The 17,999-nt window shown below is 44.2% G+C and overlaps 1 protein-coding gene across 1 annotated transcript in view; it reads right to left on the bottom strand.

Annotated features, from left to right (window-relative positions):
• anp32a (acidic (leucine-rich) nuclear phosphoprotein 32 family, member A) overlaps positions 1 to 273 on the bottom strand; it is a 42,196-nt gene extending 41,923 nt beyond the window's left edge. The window contains exon 1 of the mRNA XM_070858504.1: positions 175 to 273. Coding sequence (XP_070714605.1) covers positions 175 to 258 — 84 coding nt within the window. The 5' untranslated portion in view covers positions 259 to 273. The remainder of the gene's footprint in view (positions 1 to 174) is intronic.
• Positions 274 to 17,999: the final 17,726 nt, after the last annotated feature.

Raw genomic sequence — 17,999 nt, 5'->3', positions numbered from 1 at the left:
CCGATTTTGACACAGCAACTTTTTAATGTCACCGACCTGAAACGTTAACTCTGTTTCTCTCTCTACAGATGCTGCCTGGCCTGCTGAGTGTTACCAACATTTTCTGTTTTAAAATATGTTTCAGTTCTATATCTGTTTAAAGATACAGTCAAGAGATGTGATGTCGCACTTTACCAGGGAGGCTTTGAGGGTGTCCTTGTAACGCTTCTGCTGCCCACCTTTGGCTAGTTTACCGTGAAGGAGCTCCACATAAAACATTCTGTTCAGCCACCAGAGAACTCACTTTGGGAGTGGAAGCAAGTTTTCCTCGATTCCGAGGGACTGCCTATGATGATGATACAGTCAAGAATTGTCCATTTCTGTTGAAAAATATAATCTACTTTTGATGCATGTCACTCTTAACCAAATACAACTCCATTTCTTTAAATGGGTTTGTATTCAGCGTCTGTAATTGGAAATTCACTCAATGTGGACAATTGGAAAGCAACAAAAGAAAGAAAAGAAAGACTTGCATTTGTATAGCGCCTTTCACGACCACCAGACATCTCAAAGCGCTTTACAGCTAATGAAGTACTTTTGGTGGCCCTGAAGCGGCACACAGTATCCGCTAGTACCAATGAGGCCTTCCGCAACTGGCGGGCACTGCAAGGACTGGAGCATTTAGCGAACACCAGCAGCAATATTATTTAGGTTTATTAGTTTCCTTTGTTTTCGTAGTTACGTTTTTATAAGCTGTGTCCCTTTTTTGTTTAGTGCCAATGGGGCGACCCAGGACCTAATTATTGGTTATTTTAGAAAAGGCATAGCAAATAGATGACCATAAGACACAACAAATTGTGGTTAAAATGTACAGTGGTCTGATCAGACCACACCTTTATTTCTACATTGAGTTCTGCTCAACACAACAAAACTGGTTAGGGAGGACCAAAGCTCACAATCTCGAGTTATATAAAGGCAGAACTAGGTTATATGTACTCAGGTCCTTTTCCCAGAGAATGAAGGACTGGTGGAATAGGCTGCCGGTTCGTGCGGTGAACTTTGATTCACTGAGTTCCTTCAAGCGAGAGTTGGACCTGTTTCTGGCTGGAGAGTTGGGGGAGATCACCTTGTATAAAAGTTGGGTACTGTATAACATTAAGCAGGGGGAGAGTGATCTCCTCGACCAGCTTTGATCGCCTAAGATGGTCGGAGAGAAATTTTCCAGATTTCTCCCCTCCCCCAATTGGCCTGTGTTTTTAGCTAGTTTTTCACCTCTCCTCGGTGATTTCATGGCGGGGGTGGGTGGGGAGTGTCTGTATTGTGATTCATATTTGTATGGGACGGGCTGGATGGATCAGTAGCCTTTTCCTATCTGCCACTTTTCATATGTTCCACATGGAAACCGTGCAGAGACCTCACGATTCCATCAATCTTTCTGTGAAAATCGCAAATCAATTCCATTGGAAAAATATATATTTAATAAGTTCTTCTGATGGTTTAGTTGGTAAGTGGTACTGAATCACTCGGGGCACAAGGCATCAGATTTGATTTCTAGCTTGTGTTAAGTTATCGCAGCCAGTGCAGGACTTAGGGTGCCACAGGTAGCTCCAACACCCTTGGGCTAGGGAAGGGAAAAATCAGCTGGGTGTTCCCAACTGTGGGATAGCACAATGTTGCCCGACAGAAATTGCTGACTAGTCAAGGTGAGACTACTGCAACACTGTTTTAGCCTCATGCAAAACCGTTTTAGCCTCATGCATTAATTTTAATAGAAAACACCTTACATATACTCACAATACAGATAAATGTACTTCACACATGTATAATTACATAACAAACATCTAAAACTATTCAGTAACCAAGGAAGTAAAGCACACACAATAATCAAAAAACACTCGTACGTCCGCTTTTTGTCTTACCATTTTACCAACACAACCACAAAAACATTAAACATGCATACACGGTGCAAATATGAGGATTGAGAGCTGATCCTCAACAATTATGTCTATCACTCATTTTTTATTTATTACATCAGAAATGCAATTAACCGTATCTGGATTCCCAATTATCCATAGGTGCCTAGTGGCTAATATGTTGGACAACATTGGTATAGCTCTAGACTTGATTATTCCAACGCACTCCTGGCTGCCTCCCACATTCTACCCTAGGTAAACTTGAGGTCATCCAATACTCGGCAGCCCATGTCCTAACTCGCACCAAGTCTCGCTCACCAATCACCCCTGTGCTCACTGGCCTACATTGGCTCCCAGTTAAGCAACATCTCAATTTCAAAATTCTCAGCCTTTGTTTTCAAATCCCTCCATGGCCTCGCCCCTCCCCATCTCTGTAATCTCCTCCAGCCCCTCAACCCAACCCCCCACCCCCCCTCCCCCCAAGATGTCTGCACTCCTCTAATTCTGCCCTCTTGAGCATCCCTGATTATAATCGCTCAACAATTGGTGGCTGTGCCTTCTGTTGCCTAGGCCCTCAGCTCTGGAATACCCTCCCTAAACCTCTCCGTCTCTCTCCCTCTCTCCTCCTTTAAGACACTCCTTAAAACCTACCTCTTTGACCCAGCATTTGGAGATCTGCCCACATTTTCCCTTATGGGGCTCAGTGTCAAATTTTTGTCTTATAATACTCCTGTGAAGTGCCTTGGGATGTTTTACTATGTTAAAGGTGCTATATAAATACAAGTTATTGTTGCTGTTGAAGGTATATACTCAGATGGCCTGAGATGAAAAAAGCACGTCTACAGAATGAATGCAGGATCGGGCAAGGTATGATCCCTGCCACAGTGGAATAGCCTGGCAACACTCGCTATCAAAAATACATGAAGAATGACCTTGTGGGTGAAATACTGGGAGTAAATTTTTCTATTTGAAATTCTGCACTGCTTATTTATTTTGTAACTGGTAAATTGCCTGTGGCAAGTTGTTGAATATAAAGTTTGTTTTTATATATTCAAGATGGTGAAGAGTTGGATGGAAGACTTCAGAAACTCCGTCAATAGTGACACCTAGTAGCCAGAGCTTTGCATGACATCAGGACAGTTGACAGCAAAATGTAACAGGAAATGTTAACATAGCAATTTACAATAGTACATATTGATCTCAAAGCATAACCAAAATCATAACTGCTAAAGTAGAATTTAACATCTTGAGAGAGAACAAAATACGTAAGAGGAACAAAGAAAATGTTAATTTAAAGGAGAGAGATATTAGGGACTGTATCACCATTTAAGTAAAGAGGGGAAGTATCGATTGGAAGTTGTGAATATACAGATGGTACATAAGAAGGAACTCTTTGGTAACAGTAAGTATGATTACACATAGGATTAGTGAAGAAATAAGGATGCAAGCTAGGTTAATATTTCCTTAGGTTTTGGTATTTGATTCTCACAATAAAAACTCAGCCTTCTACCCTGATGGAACAGTCTATTTATTCAATGATGGTAATGTAGCCAACTCAATGAATTCAGTTCAGTGGTGAATAAAGTTTTATTTAACCACAGTTGGCTGACTCCTGTGCCCAACTGAGGTAGAGAGAGACCACAGAGAAAGGAAAAACAATAAATGTAGAACTCCCACACCACACAGAGTGGCCAGATTCATAGTAGAGAATCAAAGTGCCCAATCTCATCTGTAAAATTGGCACCTGTGCAGCTGACCCCTGAATTAGTTCATGTCTTCAGGAGACAATGGAGGCTATAATATACGCCGAGAACATCTTGCAGAACATGCATTAAGTTATCAATTCCCTCACCCATTTTTATTTTAATAATATATCCTCTCCTTTTCTAGTCCACCCCTTTCAATGCCTGACTGAAAAGATGGGCAGGTTCCCTGGTTATATTTCTCTGCCATCTAGGGTTGCCAATCCTCCAGGATGGCCCTGGAGTCTCCAGGAATTGAAAATTAATCAAAGAGGTGGATTTTGAGGAGCATTTTAAAGGAGGAAAGGAAGGTGCAGAAACGGAGAGGTTTAGGCAGGGAGTTCCAAAGCTTAGGGCCGAGGCAACAGAAGGCACGGCCACCAATGGTTGAGCAATTATAATCAGGGATGCTCAAGAGGGCAGAATTTGAGGAGCACAGACATCTGTGAGGCTGAAGGAGATTACAGAGATAGGGATGGATGAGGCCATGGAGGGATTTGAAAACAAGGATGAGAATTTTGAAATCGAGGCATTGCTTAACCGGAAGGCAATGTAGGTCAGAGAGCACGGGGTGATGGTGAGCGGGACTTGGTGCGAGTTAGGACTCAGGCAGCTGAGATTTGGATGACTTCAAGTTTATGTAGGGTAGAATGTGAGAGGCCGGCCAGGAGTGCATTGGAATAGTCAAGTCTTGAGGTAACAAAGGCACGGATGAGGGTTTCAGCAGCAGATGAGCTGAGGCAAGGGCGGAGACGTGTCATGTTGTGGAGTTGGAAATAGGCGGTCTTAGTTATGCCAGACTTAGTTATCAATTATCGGAGATTGGGAAAAAAGGCTGCTTGACTGACAGTCAAGAATCATCCAATGGGTAATTAAGAGCCTTTTCACTTTCCAACTGGTGTGGAATGGCAGTGCAGCGTGAGGATGGTCCTGTTGGGCGACCAATGGTGGGAGCGTGGAGGCAGGGCAGTGGAGGCAAGTGATGAAACCTCCAGCAATAAATCCAATCTGAGTTGGCAACTATGTCGTCATCGCTACTCTGTAATTGGCTACTGGGAAAACTGCATAAGTGACTTGGTTTGATTCACATTCCGACAGTGACTAACTACACTACAAAAGTAATTCCTTGGCTGTAAAGCACTTTGGGATGTCCTGAGGTCGTGAAAGACGCTATATAATGCAAGTATTTCTTTTCGTCCTCTATTTTTTGCTCCATCTCTGTTGGAAAGCACCTGACCTCTGTTGGATGTCTTTTTATAACAACACCGATGAGTTCAAGAACTTGGTGTGTGGGTAGTGGACTTAGAAAAGCAATGCGTTATCATACTTGCCAACATAGACGTTCAAGCATATCATGAAATCCTTGGGCTTTGAACAAACTTGTATTTGTAGATATTACAAAATGTTGTACCTTTGATGTGCTCAGTGCAATAGTTGGTGGCATAAGCTCTAAAACAAAACAAACATTATTCTCTTTTTCAATTTCTAATTTATATCCCATCCCGTTTGGTCTCTGTGCGGCTCAGGCTAATTCTTAATGAGCGTGCAAAAAGGCAGTGTGCTCTCAGTCTTCTTCCAGAGCCACTCTCAAGATGGTTAATAGGGAATGCCCTAGAGTGGTTAAAGAGTGCCTGGCTCCATCCTTGCTCCCTCCCCATTATACGAACAATGACAGATAGGCAAAAATCGCTCTGGTCCATTCAGTCTGCCTCACACAATTGTAATACAATGTGTATCACAGTAAATACACTCTCCACCCCATGCAAAAGCCAGGTGATATCCTGGGAGAGACAAAAAAAAACCAGGCCACTTTGAGGAAAGAATAAATCGAAGAAATTCCTTTTCACACAGTATCAGCTGTGGCTCAGTGGGTAGCACTCTCGCCTCTGATTCAGAGAATTGTGGTTTCAAGGCCCACTCCAGTGCTGAGGGAGTGCTGCACTGTCGGAGGTGTCGTCTTTCGGATGAGATATTAAACAGAGGCCCCGTCTACTCTCTCAAGTGGACGTAAAAGATCCCATGGCACTATTTCGAAGAAGAGCAGGGGAGTTATCCCTGGTGTCCTGGGGCCAATAGTTATCCCTCAATCAAGATAACAAAAACAGATTATCTGGTCATTATCACATTGCTGTTTGTGGGAGCTTGTTGTGCGTAAATTGTCTGCTGTGTTTACCACATCACAACAGTGACTACACTCCCAAAGTACTTCATCGGCTGTAAAGTGCTTTGAGATATCCAGTGGTCACGAAAGGCGTTATATAAATGCAAGTCTTTCTTTCTTTTCAACCCACCTAGGCAATCAAAACTATTCCAGGAGATCATATTGGCCCTGAATTCCTTCCACTTCCTTGCTTTTGTAAGAGGCGATCTCCACCCCAGCCAGAAACAGGTCCAGCTTTCGCTTCATATTGATTGCCACTGAGGGTATTTGAAACCAGGACACCAGAGACAGTTAGCTGCCGTGATTCATAGCAATGAGATCAAATGGGTCAAAGAGCCTTCTTCATCTGAATCTACATTTTCAAACCTAACAATATACATACCTCCTGATAGCAATAACACTCCTACAGCCAGGTTCATTTACAAAAGCACTCCCCGTCCCTTTAACAGTGAGCAGCAGACCTTTAAGAGCTGCTACCCCACCTGATTGTTTTTTTGTTGCACTTCCCGGCCTCATTTTGTGCTTCCCAGCATTCCTGCCTGTGCACAAAAAACATACGGAAATTCAAGAGAGCGAATTGCTTCACAAAACTGGGGCAAGGCCAGTCCTTCCCATATCCAGGACACGCGCGTCCACACCACAGATGAGTGCTGCCTCGATTTTGCTGTTCGTGCATAGCTTGGTTTAATATCCAAGCCAGGAGTGTTGAAGCTCTGGGAGCAGAGGACTCGGGGATAATTTTTAAACCTCTCTGAATGAGGTGGGTAGGGCTGTTTCTGTTCAGTCCATGTGACTGATCTAAGATCATCTGACAGAACCAAGTTCCAGTTTGCTGTCTTTGGATCCAGGCTCTTCGGTGACCTTTGCCCTTGGGATATTCCTGCTGTTCGCTCGATCTCAGTTGACAGCTGGGGTTCCCCTTGGAGCAGAGAAGGTTGAGAGGATTTGATAGAGGTGTTCAAAATCATGAGGGGTCTGGACTATTATGTATAGAAGAACTCCACGAGGCTGAGTACTATGAGCTAAACTTAGTGTGACCTTAGTCTTCTTTATTACAACTCCAGAGTGCCTAAACAACATGGCAGCCAACCTTTTATACTGGCCCTGCACGTGTGTGCAGGTGACCATTAGAACTCCAACAGTCGCGCCCTCTGGTGGCAAGTTCATAGTTGCATACGTAACATGGACAGAGTAGTTACAGAAAAACTGTTCCCGTTGGCGGTAGAGTTGAGAACCAGAGGACACAGATTTAAGGTGATTGGCAGAAGAACTAAAGGTGACATGAGGAAAAACTTTTTTACGTAGCGAGTGGTTAAGGATCTGGAATGCACGGCCTGAAAAGGGTGGTGGAAGGCAGACTCAATCGTGGTTTTTAAAAGGTTGGATAAGTAGCTGAAGAAAAAACGTTTGCAGGGCTATGGGAAAAGGACAGGGGGAGTGGGACTGGCTGAGGTGCTCTTGCAGAGAGCTAGCATGGGCTTGACGGACCGAATGGCCTCCTTCTGTGCTGTAACCATTCTATGATTCTATGATCTTTTGAGTGAGAGTCTTGAGGAGAGAAGAGGGTGGGAGGTTTCCGGGTTTGGCACCGATGAGGAATTCCGTCCAGATGGGAGTCAGTTCGGACGGGATCTCCCCACGTGCTGCATCATGTTTAAGTGAAATCTTTATCCTTCTCCACTTTGTCCGCCTCTCTTCCTCTCCCGTAGCTGTTCCAACTTCCTACTGACGGTCTTCTTTACACGTGTTGATGCAGCTTCACTTCGTCCTGTGGTACTTGTGGAGATTTTTCATGTTCGGGGAGAGAACTACCATTTTCCCATTGTAATGTATGCACCTGTGAGCATACTCACAGATTTGTACAGCTGTTGAAGCGGGTAGGTCCAAGGGCCTCCTCGTAGGACTGCTCCTGGGCACGGCCAAGGGGGCCATCAGCCGGTCCAGGCAGCGGGCGGTTGAGGGAGTCTTTCAGCCCGACTGCCTGCCTCTCTTCCGCAGTTACATCCGGGCCAGGGTGTCCCTGGAGATGGAGCACGCAGTGTCCACCGGTACGATCGCGGCCTTGGTGGGCGCCGGAGGGACTGGAGTGCATCATCACCCCCGACAACCACATTTTAATTTAATTTTATATGTTTTAAAGTTTAATTTGTTTTATTGCCGGGTTTTAGTATCCCCCTCCCATTTTAGCCAGGAGGCACTTGTATAATTTGTGGTTTTAGTGCCCCAAAAAACCCCCCCAAAAAACTCAAAAAAAAAGGGCACTTGTAAACTGTTTGAAGTGTCCCCCCTCCATTAATAAGGGGGCACTTGATTTAAAGTTTATTTTTGTTTTGCAACAAAAGAGTTGTAGAGCTGTTGAAGTCCGTGTTCCATGTTTATATAAAATGTGTGAGGTTGCAGCTCCTCTTCCATTATTTGAAGGGGCTTCTCCTTAAATTCTGGTTGTACGTCAGTCCCACACTCCTGATCTTTGGGCACCCTGTGCGGAGAGGTGGGCACCGGAGGGACTGAAGTGCATCATCACCCCCGGCAACCAAATTCTAATTTGAGTTAAGTTTGTGTATTTGGAAATTTGTGGGTTCTAGTGCCCTTACCAAAAGGGGGCACTTGATTTAAAGTTCTACTTAAAATAGTTGCAGAGCTGTTGCTTTGTGAGTGGCTTAGCCAGTCACGTGATATTCACAAGACTCAATAAAAGTTGGGTGTAGGTCATCCATGATGAGGTATGCAGTTGTGAGCCTAGTGGATGAACTGGTAATGTGTAGTGTGATTGTTAAACCTTTGCTAATAAACCAACTAGTTCTTAACAGCAATGTGTTGCTATGAATTCTTAAGCAAAGAACCCATGAAGCAAATATATTACACCCGGAACTTTGTGCATGAAGATCAGGAGCTGGCAACTTCAGTTCGTAACGTGCAGTTTCATCTGTTTTCCACCTCTGGGAACTCTCAGTAGTATTGACCTCAGCCTTAGCCCTGGATTGAAAATCATGGGGAGTGTAGTCCCAATTTCCCGATTAGAGGGCGAGGTTTGTGCTGGGTGCTTGTAGTCAGAAAATTATCCCTTTAGAGTGATAACGAATGAAGAGAAGGTACACTGGTAGCCAGGTAGGTGCATTTTATAGCACAAATGAACACTTTTGACTAATGTTGCTGAAATAGATTTTATCTGAATGGTTTGTATTGTATTGTAACACTTTCTACTTCAGTTCCACAGAATGTATAATTTACTGCTTTGTGCATCAGGTTTATGATCTCTGGAGTATTATGGTACCACAGTACTTTAACTTAAGGTATAGAATTAGGCAGTCCCTCATGTCGAGGATGACCTACTTCCACACCAAAAAGGGATGAGTTCACAGATGTTTCAATGAGGGAGCTGACATTCTAGGTCCTGAACCACATATTGAAAGGTGGAAGATGCCTGTGCGTGGATTATTTTGTGGGGTGGCCGTTGCACACCACACGGGCTTGACAGAGCTAGGTTGATCCAGTGGCAAGGATTAACCAAGACGACTGGAGACCGACCAGCTCTGCTGCATGGACTAGTGCGCACAAATATTGCAGTGTGGGCTGGCCCGTGCTGCCCCTGGGCCCTCGCCTCTTCTGGGCGCTGTGTAAAAACAAAGGCTACTAGGCGAGTCCTATACATCATAATGTTTCACCTACAACATTAACAGCAGTAACTGGTATCTATATAGCGCCTTTAACTTAGTAAAATGTTCCAGGGCAGTTCACAGGAGCGTTATCGGAAACAAAATTTGATACCGAGTCACATAAGGGTAGATGACCAAAAGCTTGGTTAAAGAGGTAGGTTTTAAGGAGCATCTTAAAAGAGAAAAAAGAGGCGGAGAGGTTTAGGGAGGGAGTTCCAGAACTTGGGGACTGGGCAACAGAAGGCATGGCCACCAATGGTGGAACAATTAAAATCGGGAATGCTCAAGAGAGCAGAATTAGAGGAGCGCAGACATCTCGGGGGGGGGGGGGGGGGGTTGTAGGGCTGGTGGAAATTACAGAGATAGGGAGGGGCAAGGCCTGGAGAGATTTGAAAACAAGGATGAGAATTTTAAAATTGAGGCGTTTCTTAATCAGAAACCAATATGGGTCAGCGAGCACAGGGATGATGGGTGAACAGGTGCGAATTAGGACACGGGCAGCCGAGTTTTGGATGACCTCAAGTTTACAGAAGGTAGAAAGTGGGAGGCCAGCTAGGAGTGCGCTGAAATAGTCAAGTCTAGATCAACTCACAGATTAATTTCCTAGAAATTGTTCTGATCCATTGAACACAAACCCTCACCACATTTAAAAAGTACTTGGATGTGCACTTGAAGTGTCGTAACCTACAGGGCTATGGACCAAGAGCTGGAAAGTAGGATTAGGCTGGATAGCTCTTGGTCAGCCGGCGTGGACACGATGGGTTGAAATGGCCTCCTTCCGTGCTGTAAATTTCTATGATTCTATGATTCATCACAAAGCTGCTAATTTAATGCCAATTTCTACATAAATTCTTGAATGCTCATTTTCCTAAGTGGATAAATACCGTCTAATTTTCACTGTTTCTCTTCTCTCTATAGCCTCACTATGCCATGTACTTGTAACAGAGAGGGCAGAAAGCCAAACTGCGCTCAAATCTCCAGCAGTGCCACTAAGAGGAGCATGAGAGGACTGGGAAGGAAAGCATAATCACTGACCGTGCTCTGCCTATGAACCCAGTGAATCAATTCTGTATGTTCTATAAGAGATAAAGAAAGAAAGACTTGGATTTATATAGTGCCTTTCATGACCACCGGATGTCTCAAAGCGCTTTACAGCCAATGAAGTACTTTTGGAGTGTCGTCACTGTTGTAATGTAGTAGTATTATTTTAATTCATTTTTTTCCACGACTGTAGAGCATTAGACAGCTTTACCATTCTTTTCACACCTCAACCAATCCAATGATTTTAATAGCTGGTAAGTTGAGGGGGTTGAATGGTACCCATGATTTTCCAATATGCCCTCCTCCTGCGCAAGGCTCTGTTCTGGGGACGTACGTTTCTAAAATCTGCCCTCTCGTCTCTTGTGACTGTCCTAAGTTGCAAGATAAATATTAAACAATTATTCTCTGCTAATGGAGTTGTCAATAAAATCCATAACAACTATATAAAATGTATACTTTCCTTGTAAATCAAATATCAGGACCATCGGACATCCCAAAGCGCTTTACATCCAATTAATTACTTTTTGGAGTGTAGTCACTGTTGTAATCTAGGAAAGGCGGCAGCCAATTTGCACACAGCAAGCTCCCACAAATAGCAATGTGATAATGATCAGATAATCTGTTTTAGTAATGTTGATTGAGGGATAAATATTAGCCCCAGGACACCAGGGATAACTCCACTGCTCTTCTTCGAAATAGTGCAATAGGACCTCCTAAGTCCACCCAAGACAGCAGACGGGGCCTCAGTTTAAAGTCTCATCTGAAAGACAGCACCTCCGACAGTGCAGCACTCCCTCAGCACTGCACTGGGAGTGTCAGCCTAGATTTTTGTGCTGAAGTCACTGGAGTGGGACTTGAACCCATGACCTTCTGACTCAGAGGTGAGACTGCTACCCATTGAGCCACCGCTGACAAGGTGATTTATTTTAATACAAGGTATCTGCCAAGATCCAATCGTCTCAATGCAGAGAGTTTATGCCATCCTGAGGTACGGTGTTTTCTTAACACATACATTAGTAAATAATTCAGTAATTTCTAACCACTACATTTCGTCTCAATGTTACTGCGTTCCCTCAGCACTGCATTGAAGTGTCAGTCTAGATTTTTGTGCTCAAGTCTCTGGAGTGGGACTTGAACCCACAAACATTTGACTCAGTCCTAAAGCACTTTACAGCCACTAAAGTACTTTTGGAGTGTGGTCACTGTTGTAATGTAGGTAAAATGGGACCTACCTTCAATCGCCAGGCTATGTTGAGTTAACTGGATTCAGTTAGCGTAGTGGCAGGTTTACGTCTTCTTCCGTACGGTAGTAGAAAAACAAATCAAATGTCAATTATCTAAGGCAGATATCCAGGCCAAAAGCTTTCTTGTAGGCTGCCTGTCAATTTCCTCTGAGGGCAGCACTCAATGATGGGTATGAATAGGAACTCCACAGTTGCATGCTGGGAAGGCTTTAACCTTCCACCTCTGGAGAAGGTGGCAGCATCAACCATGACCGGTTCTGAGGCGGTTTGATGGTTGCCCATTGTTTGTGAGGAAGGTTTGATCCTTCAGGTTGTACTGCGAGGTCTGCCATAAGGAATCCATTCCGTACGTCACAGTTCTTCCAAGCATTTCTACAACTAGCCTCAGCTGCCCTGTCTGTGCAAGGGAAAGGAAGCATCAGCTGGTTTGCAGTCAGTGACCCTTGGGTGTGTGCTTACCCGTTGAGGACAGTGTGGGCTCAGATCATCATTTTATTTCCACTCGGTGTCAGCATGGGGAACATCCTGGTCAGATTAGATGCCGTGTAAAGTTCCCTCTACTCAGACCAAACACTGACTTCAGAAAAGTGCACCCTACAACATTTTTCCTTTTCCCCCCCAGCTACCATCAGTGTGGCCCTCTTCACTAAGCTGCTAATTTAATGCCAATTTATGCATACATTCTTGAATGCTATTTTTTCTGAGTGCATGGTACCTTCTAATTACTTTCCATGCCATGATTGGTTGAAGAGCTTGTTGGCTCTGACTGCTAGTGCATGAAGAGTGGGAACTTACAATTTTGTGTTACATTTCGATCGCCCATGAATTTAAGTCGAGCCTGGAAAAAAAAAACTAAGGAAGAGAGACTCGCATTTCTCCAGTGCCTTTTGCCATCACTTCAGGATGTCCCAGGATGCTTCTCAGCCAATTAAGTCCTTCTGTTTTTTTGAAGTGTAGTCACTGTTGTGGTGTAGGGAAGCACTGTTTCATATGCAGACTATAGATATACTCTTTGTGTAGTCACTGTATAGTTGCATAAGATGGAGATTTGTTACCTGATGTACTGTCAATAAGGTTTACACTGTGTATATACTATGCTGGCACCACTAGAGGGTGCAACTGGTGAAGACCGGGGTTTCCTGCCTCTGTGGCAGAGGCTGTCCTCCAGAGGGCACTGTGGTGGGAGGGTCACCTGCATAGGTGTGCAGGACCCTGTATAAAAGGCTGTTCACCATGCTTGTGCCTCACTCTGGAGTTACGAATAAAGAACCAAGGTCACTACAGTTTGAGTACAACACATTGCTTCGTGGAGTCATTCATAAGTACATTACAGACAAAACAAGCGCGACAAACAGCAATAAGATAAATGACCATCTCTGGGGAAGGTAGACAAGTATACTTGTCAAGTGTCAGCTGTAGCTCATTGAGTAGGACACTCGCCTCCAGATCAGAAGGTTGTGGGTTCAAGTCCCACAGTCTTGAGCACGTAAATCTAGGCAGACACTCCAGTGCAGTACTGGGGGAGCGCTGCAGTGTCCGAGGTGCTGTCTGTCAGATGAGACGTTAAACCGAGGCCCCGTCTGCCCTCTTGGGGGGGGGGGGGTGCGTAAAAGATCCCACGGCACTATTTTGAAGAAGAGGAGGGGGTGTTCTCCCCGGTGACCCTGACCAATATTTATCCCTCAATCAACATCACTAAAAAACAGATTATCTGATCATTATCACATTGCTATTTGTGGGAGCTTGTTATGCGCAGAATGCTGCATTGTAACAGTAACACACTTGGGGTAGGGTGGATGGGGAGTACATCATTTGCTGTGAAGAGGTCTGGTGGTGGCGAAAGGCGCTATCGAAATGCAATGCAAATCTTCCTCGGAGGAGGAGGTTGCAAACGGCTTGCATTGAGGAGCAGCTGGAGAATGATCGGTAAAACACACACAACCCCACACGCCCTTAAACCCGCTCTCGCCAGGCTGATCCTGGCTTTCGAGCCCGCTGCCCACAACTGTATGAGGTTAATAAGAACAAGGTTCGCTCCTGGGCGGTGCCCAGGTGGGTGGCCCAGGTGGGTTGCCCATGTGGGTTGTCCAGGTGTTGCCCAGATGGTTGGTCCAGGTGTTGCCCAGGTGGGTGGTCCAGGTGAGTTGTGTGACGTCCGCGCGCTCTTCCATTGTGACACCGGCGCACGCGGAACAGCACCAGGACAACACGTTCGCGGACAGGGGGGCGGGGGCGGGGCCGGGGAGACGCCATGTGTGGCTGGAAGACGGGCACCATCTCACTCTGCGTCCTATCCCTCTATGCAGTTTCCTGCATGATACTCCGAGGTAGGCGACCTGATTCCATTTGTCTTAAGCCTCGTCTATTTTTTAATATTATAACTGCACAGATCATAATTATAACATTTCCATTGAAGGGTAAGTTCACCCATCCTACTCCCAGCAAGGAGCCAAGGAAGCCCCGGTTGGAGTTACACTACTCTGGGGGCAGATTGTCCCCTCTGCACTTCAATCCTCCCCGGGAAGGTCGGGCACTCATTAAACACATACATTATTTAACATTTTGATGATTTGTCTTGACCACAAAAGGAAAAACACACACAGGCATGTTGGCCCCATAGTACCTGTAAATGAATGCACCTTAGTCCTTTATCTGTTGACATTCTTGTCTTTCCCCCCACCTCAAGTAAAATTCCTGCACCAGCCGCCCCCCCCCCCCCCGCCTCAATTGCTAAACTTGCCTCCTAGATCCGTTTCCTTGCTTGTGCCAGTCATTTTTTATCCCTCAATAACTGTGTCTATAAAGCCCAAATCCATCTGATTTCGGGAAACACAAGAGGCCAGAGTTTGGGGTGGGCAGAGTTCTTGGAGGGGTGGAGAAGGTTACAGAGAGGGGCAAGGCCAAGAAAGGATTTGACCTTGAGGATCTTCAACTTGGGGGACCGAGAGCCAGTCTAGGCCAGTGAGGGCAGGGGTGCTCAGCAAATGGGACTTGGTGTGAACTAGGCAACTGGCAGGAGAGTTTTGGACGAGCTGAAGTTTATAGAGGGTGGAGGTCATCCAGGAGAGCATTGGAATAGTCAGGAAGGTGACAAAAGCATGGATGAGGGTCTTGGCAGGTGGGCTGAGGCAGGAGCAGAGATAAGCAATGTTTTAGAGGTGGAAGTAGATGGTGTAGAGGATTTGGCAGAACTATTATTCAATTGAACGATACCTTGTTAAAGATGCTCCATTTGTCTTTTTGAACCTGGCTTCATTGACCGTTGTAATGTAATGAAACGCAGCAGCCAAATTGCGCACAGCAAGGTGCCATAACCAGCAACGAGAAAATGACCGGATAATCTGTTTTCGTGATACTGTATTGGTTGACGGATAAATATTGGCCAGGAAAACGGGGAGAACTTGGCTACTCTTCAAATTGTGCCATGGGATGTTTCACATCCACTCGAGAAGGCAGACCAGGTCTCAGTTTAACATCTCATTCGAAAGACAGTTCCTTCAGTATTGCCCTGATACGTCAGCCTAGATTATCTGCTCAAGTCGAATGGGGCTTGAACCCCCAATCTTCTGATTTAGAGGTGAAAGTTCTACCAGTACCAACCAGTTAACCCACTAAGGCATAACAGTGCTTCCTCCCGCAATGTTTGCTCTCTGCACTGTCAGCTACTCTGTGTCTTTTGCTAACATTACCAAAATTGGAAACTGGTGTGGGAAATTACAGACATAAGCCTGCATCCAGCCAATCCTTGATAACATGCATGCAAGTAGTTCACCAGTGTGTGCTAATCATTTGAAAACTTTGACCAATATTTTCCAACCTCGATATTAAGCATCCATTTTATTCAAACTGCTCTCTTCTAACCATGCATGTACAATCTGCAAAATCAATAATTGCAGTCATTTTATCCAGTTATTTTTATTGTGCGTTAAGCAATTGCAGGTTACAAGTGTAGAACATCAAGCTTGAGTAATGATGTAGCGTAACATATTAGGTGTGAAATTGGGTTGAAAATTTAGCATTTATATTAACAAATTGTTCATGGAGCTGGGAGCCCATTTGTGATGTTGAGTTGCCAACCTTGCCTGTCCCATTAAATCCACTGCTCCAAATAGGCAAACCAGCAGGTAAATTAAAGGTACTTAAACACTATCAATTAAAGGACATTGGTAACTGCTTGCAAATTTTAGGTTGCTGGTCAATCAGTGACTTCATTCTCTTTTGTTAAAAGATTATTTTAAATCTGTAGTGTGATGCCGGTGTGTGTGTTACATAAAAACACTAGACACAAACTTTCTAACATATCTATAATGTATATAGATTTAATATATTAAAACATCATTCTGATACAAAAACATTATGGAATATGTATAGAATTCGTATTTAGTGAATACGATTAAAAACAAGAGTAATGTGTAATTTGAAGCACAAACGATTGGGAATTCCTTGCTGCTTTAATGTTTCCCGTTTATTCCAATGCAATGAACTACAGCTAACCTTACAGAACTCAAGCAAGTATAGATTAATGAAGAACTGTATTCATCTGAATTGCCACATAATGCTAAATGGTTTAAAGGGGAAATGCCATAGCACTTATTGGCATCTGTCAGTCCTTCCTTGTTCCCAAGTTTTACTCTTTAAAACTGCTTGCTATTGACAGCATAGATTGAGATATTTTGAACAGTTCTGTTTGTGTAGCTGCTAAACGTCGCAGAACCAATGGTAACTGGGATATATTCTTACCATCACTAAGAAGCCACTACGCACAAAATGGCTCTTAACAGAAACTGGCATCATGTGAGCTTGCCACATATCCCTTTATTATTTACATCAGTATTTGCAGCACCAGTAGTCCATGAGGGGGAGCTCTATTACACTAACATACTTGAATCCCACTGTTGACTTTGGCTGGAGTGCCCTTTCAAGGTCTGACCACTTCAAGAAACACATAGGAGTAGGACTCATATTCTTAATTAGAGAGAGGTCCCGAACAACATTTATTCTTTGGCCATTATGTTTTTGTGTTTTTTTAGTATCACTGTCATGGCCAGGAATATGGCCACTTTTAAGTGTCAGGCCATTTCTCTCCATTGCTGCAATGCAATATGTCCTTCCCTATTGCGACCTTTCTTTACTTTATATTATCTATACTACAATGCTCAGGGTTTTTGAATTTTCCTCTCTTGTCTGAAACAATGTCATCCAGTTCCTCCTTCCCTGTTCCCTGCTGTGTTGACCTATCGCACATTTCCCTAGTCTAACTCATCTTTTCACCCAATCTTAACACTGTGGAGCTCTTTACTTCTTTCAGCCTTTCTTCTACAATTTTCAGCTTTATAGCCCAAACTTTACCTCACCTAATCGCTATTCATTGGTTGTAAAGCGCTTTGAGAGAGATCCGGTGGCTGTATAAATGCAAGTCTTTTTTCTTTTTCATGATTTACCAACTTATTCATCCTTTCCTGTACTCTTTTCAACCTCGGTGATGTCCCGCATTATGGACCTAGAGCGTTTGCCTTGACTTCTGACTATAAAACCAGCACAGAAGTGGCAGAAAAAGCACAATGAAAGAGTATTTCGATTGCAGTTGGAATATTCATTCAGCTGTGCATAATTCTGTGCCAGGCCAGAGGACAACTATATTTTTGGAGCACCACAGTGATGTTGACGGCAGCACTGCCACATACAAAGGATAATGAATCATGTTCCTTTGTGCAGCCAGTTGCTGTGACTTCATGAGCTCGGAGGGCCAACTGACCCCTGAGTGATGAAGTGCATTCCTCATTCCTGGCAGCGCTGAAGCAGAACTTTGTAATGTCAAAATGAAGGATTTTCTACACAAGAAGATTTGGTCTTGGGTTACCTCTGAATAGAGGTCTTTAAAGCATAAAATGTGGGAACAAGCCAGGGCTGTGATGGGTTCAGTGGGCAGAGATATTAGTAGCATTTATGCAGTCAAAATGTTTCTGGCTGGCATAAGCCCAACATGAACTTGGCTGGATGTGGCAGCATAACAACCCTGCCTTATCACGCCCTTCAGATTCAACTCAGTGTTAAAGGTAAACATAGAAACATAGAAAATAGGTGCAGGAGTAGGCCATTCAGTCCTTCGAGCCTACACCACCATTCAATATGATCATGGCTGATCATGCAACTTCAGTACCTCATTCCTGCCTTCTCTCCATACCCCTTGATCCCTTTAGCCGTAAGGGCTACATCTAACTCCCTTTTGAATATATCTAACGAACTGGCCTCAACAACTTTCT

The sequence above is a fragment of the Pristiophorus japonicus genome, chromosome 17 (assembly GCF_044704955.1).
Source record: "Pristiophorus japonicus isolate sPriJap1 chromosome 17, sPriJap1.hap1, whole genome shotgun sequence".
Lineage (NCBI taxonomy): Eukaryota > Metazoa > Chordata > Chondrichthyes > Pristiophoridae > Pristiophorus > Pristiophorus japonicus.
This window is presented reverse-complemented; position numbering and strand designations above follow the sequence as displayed.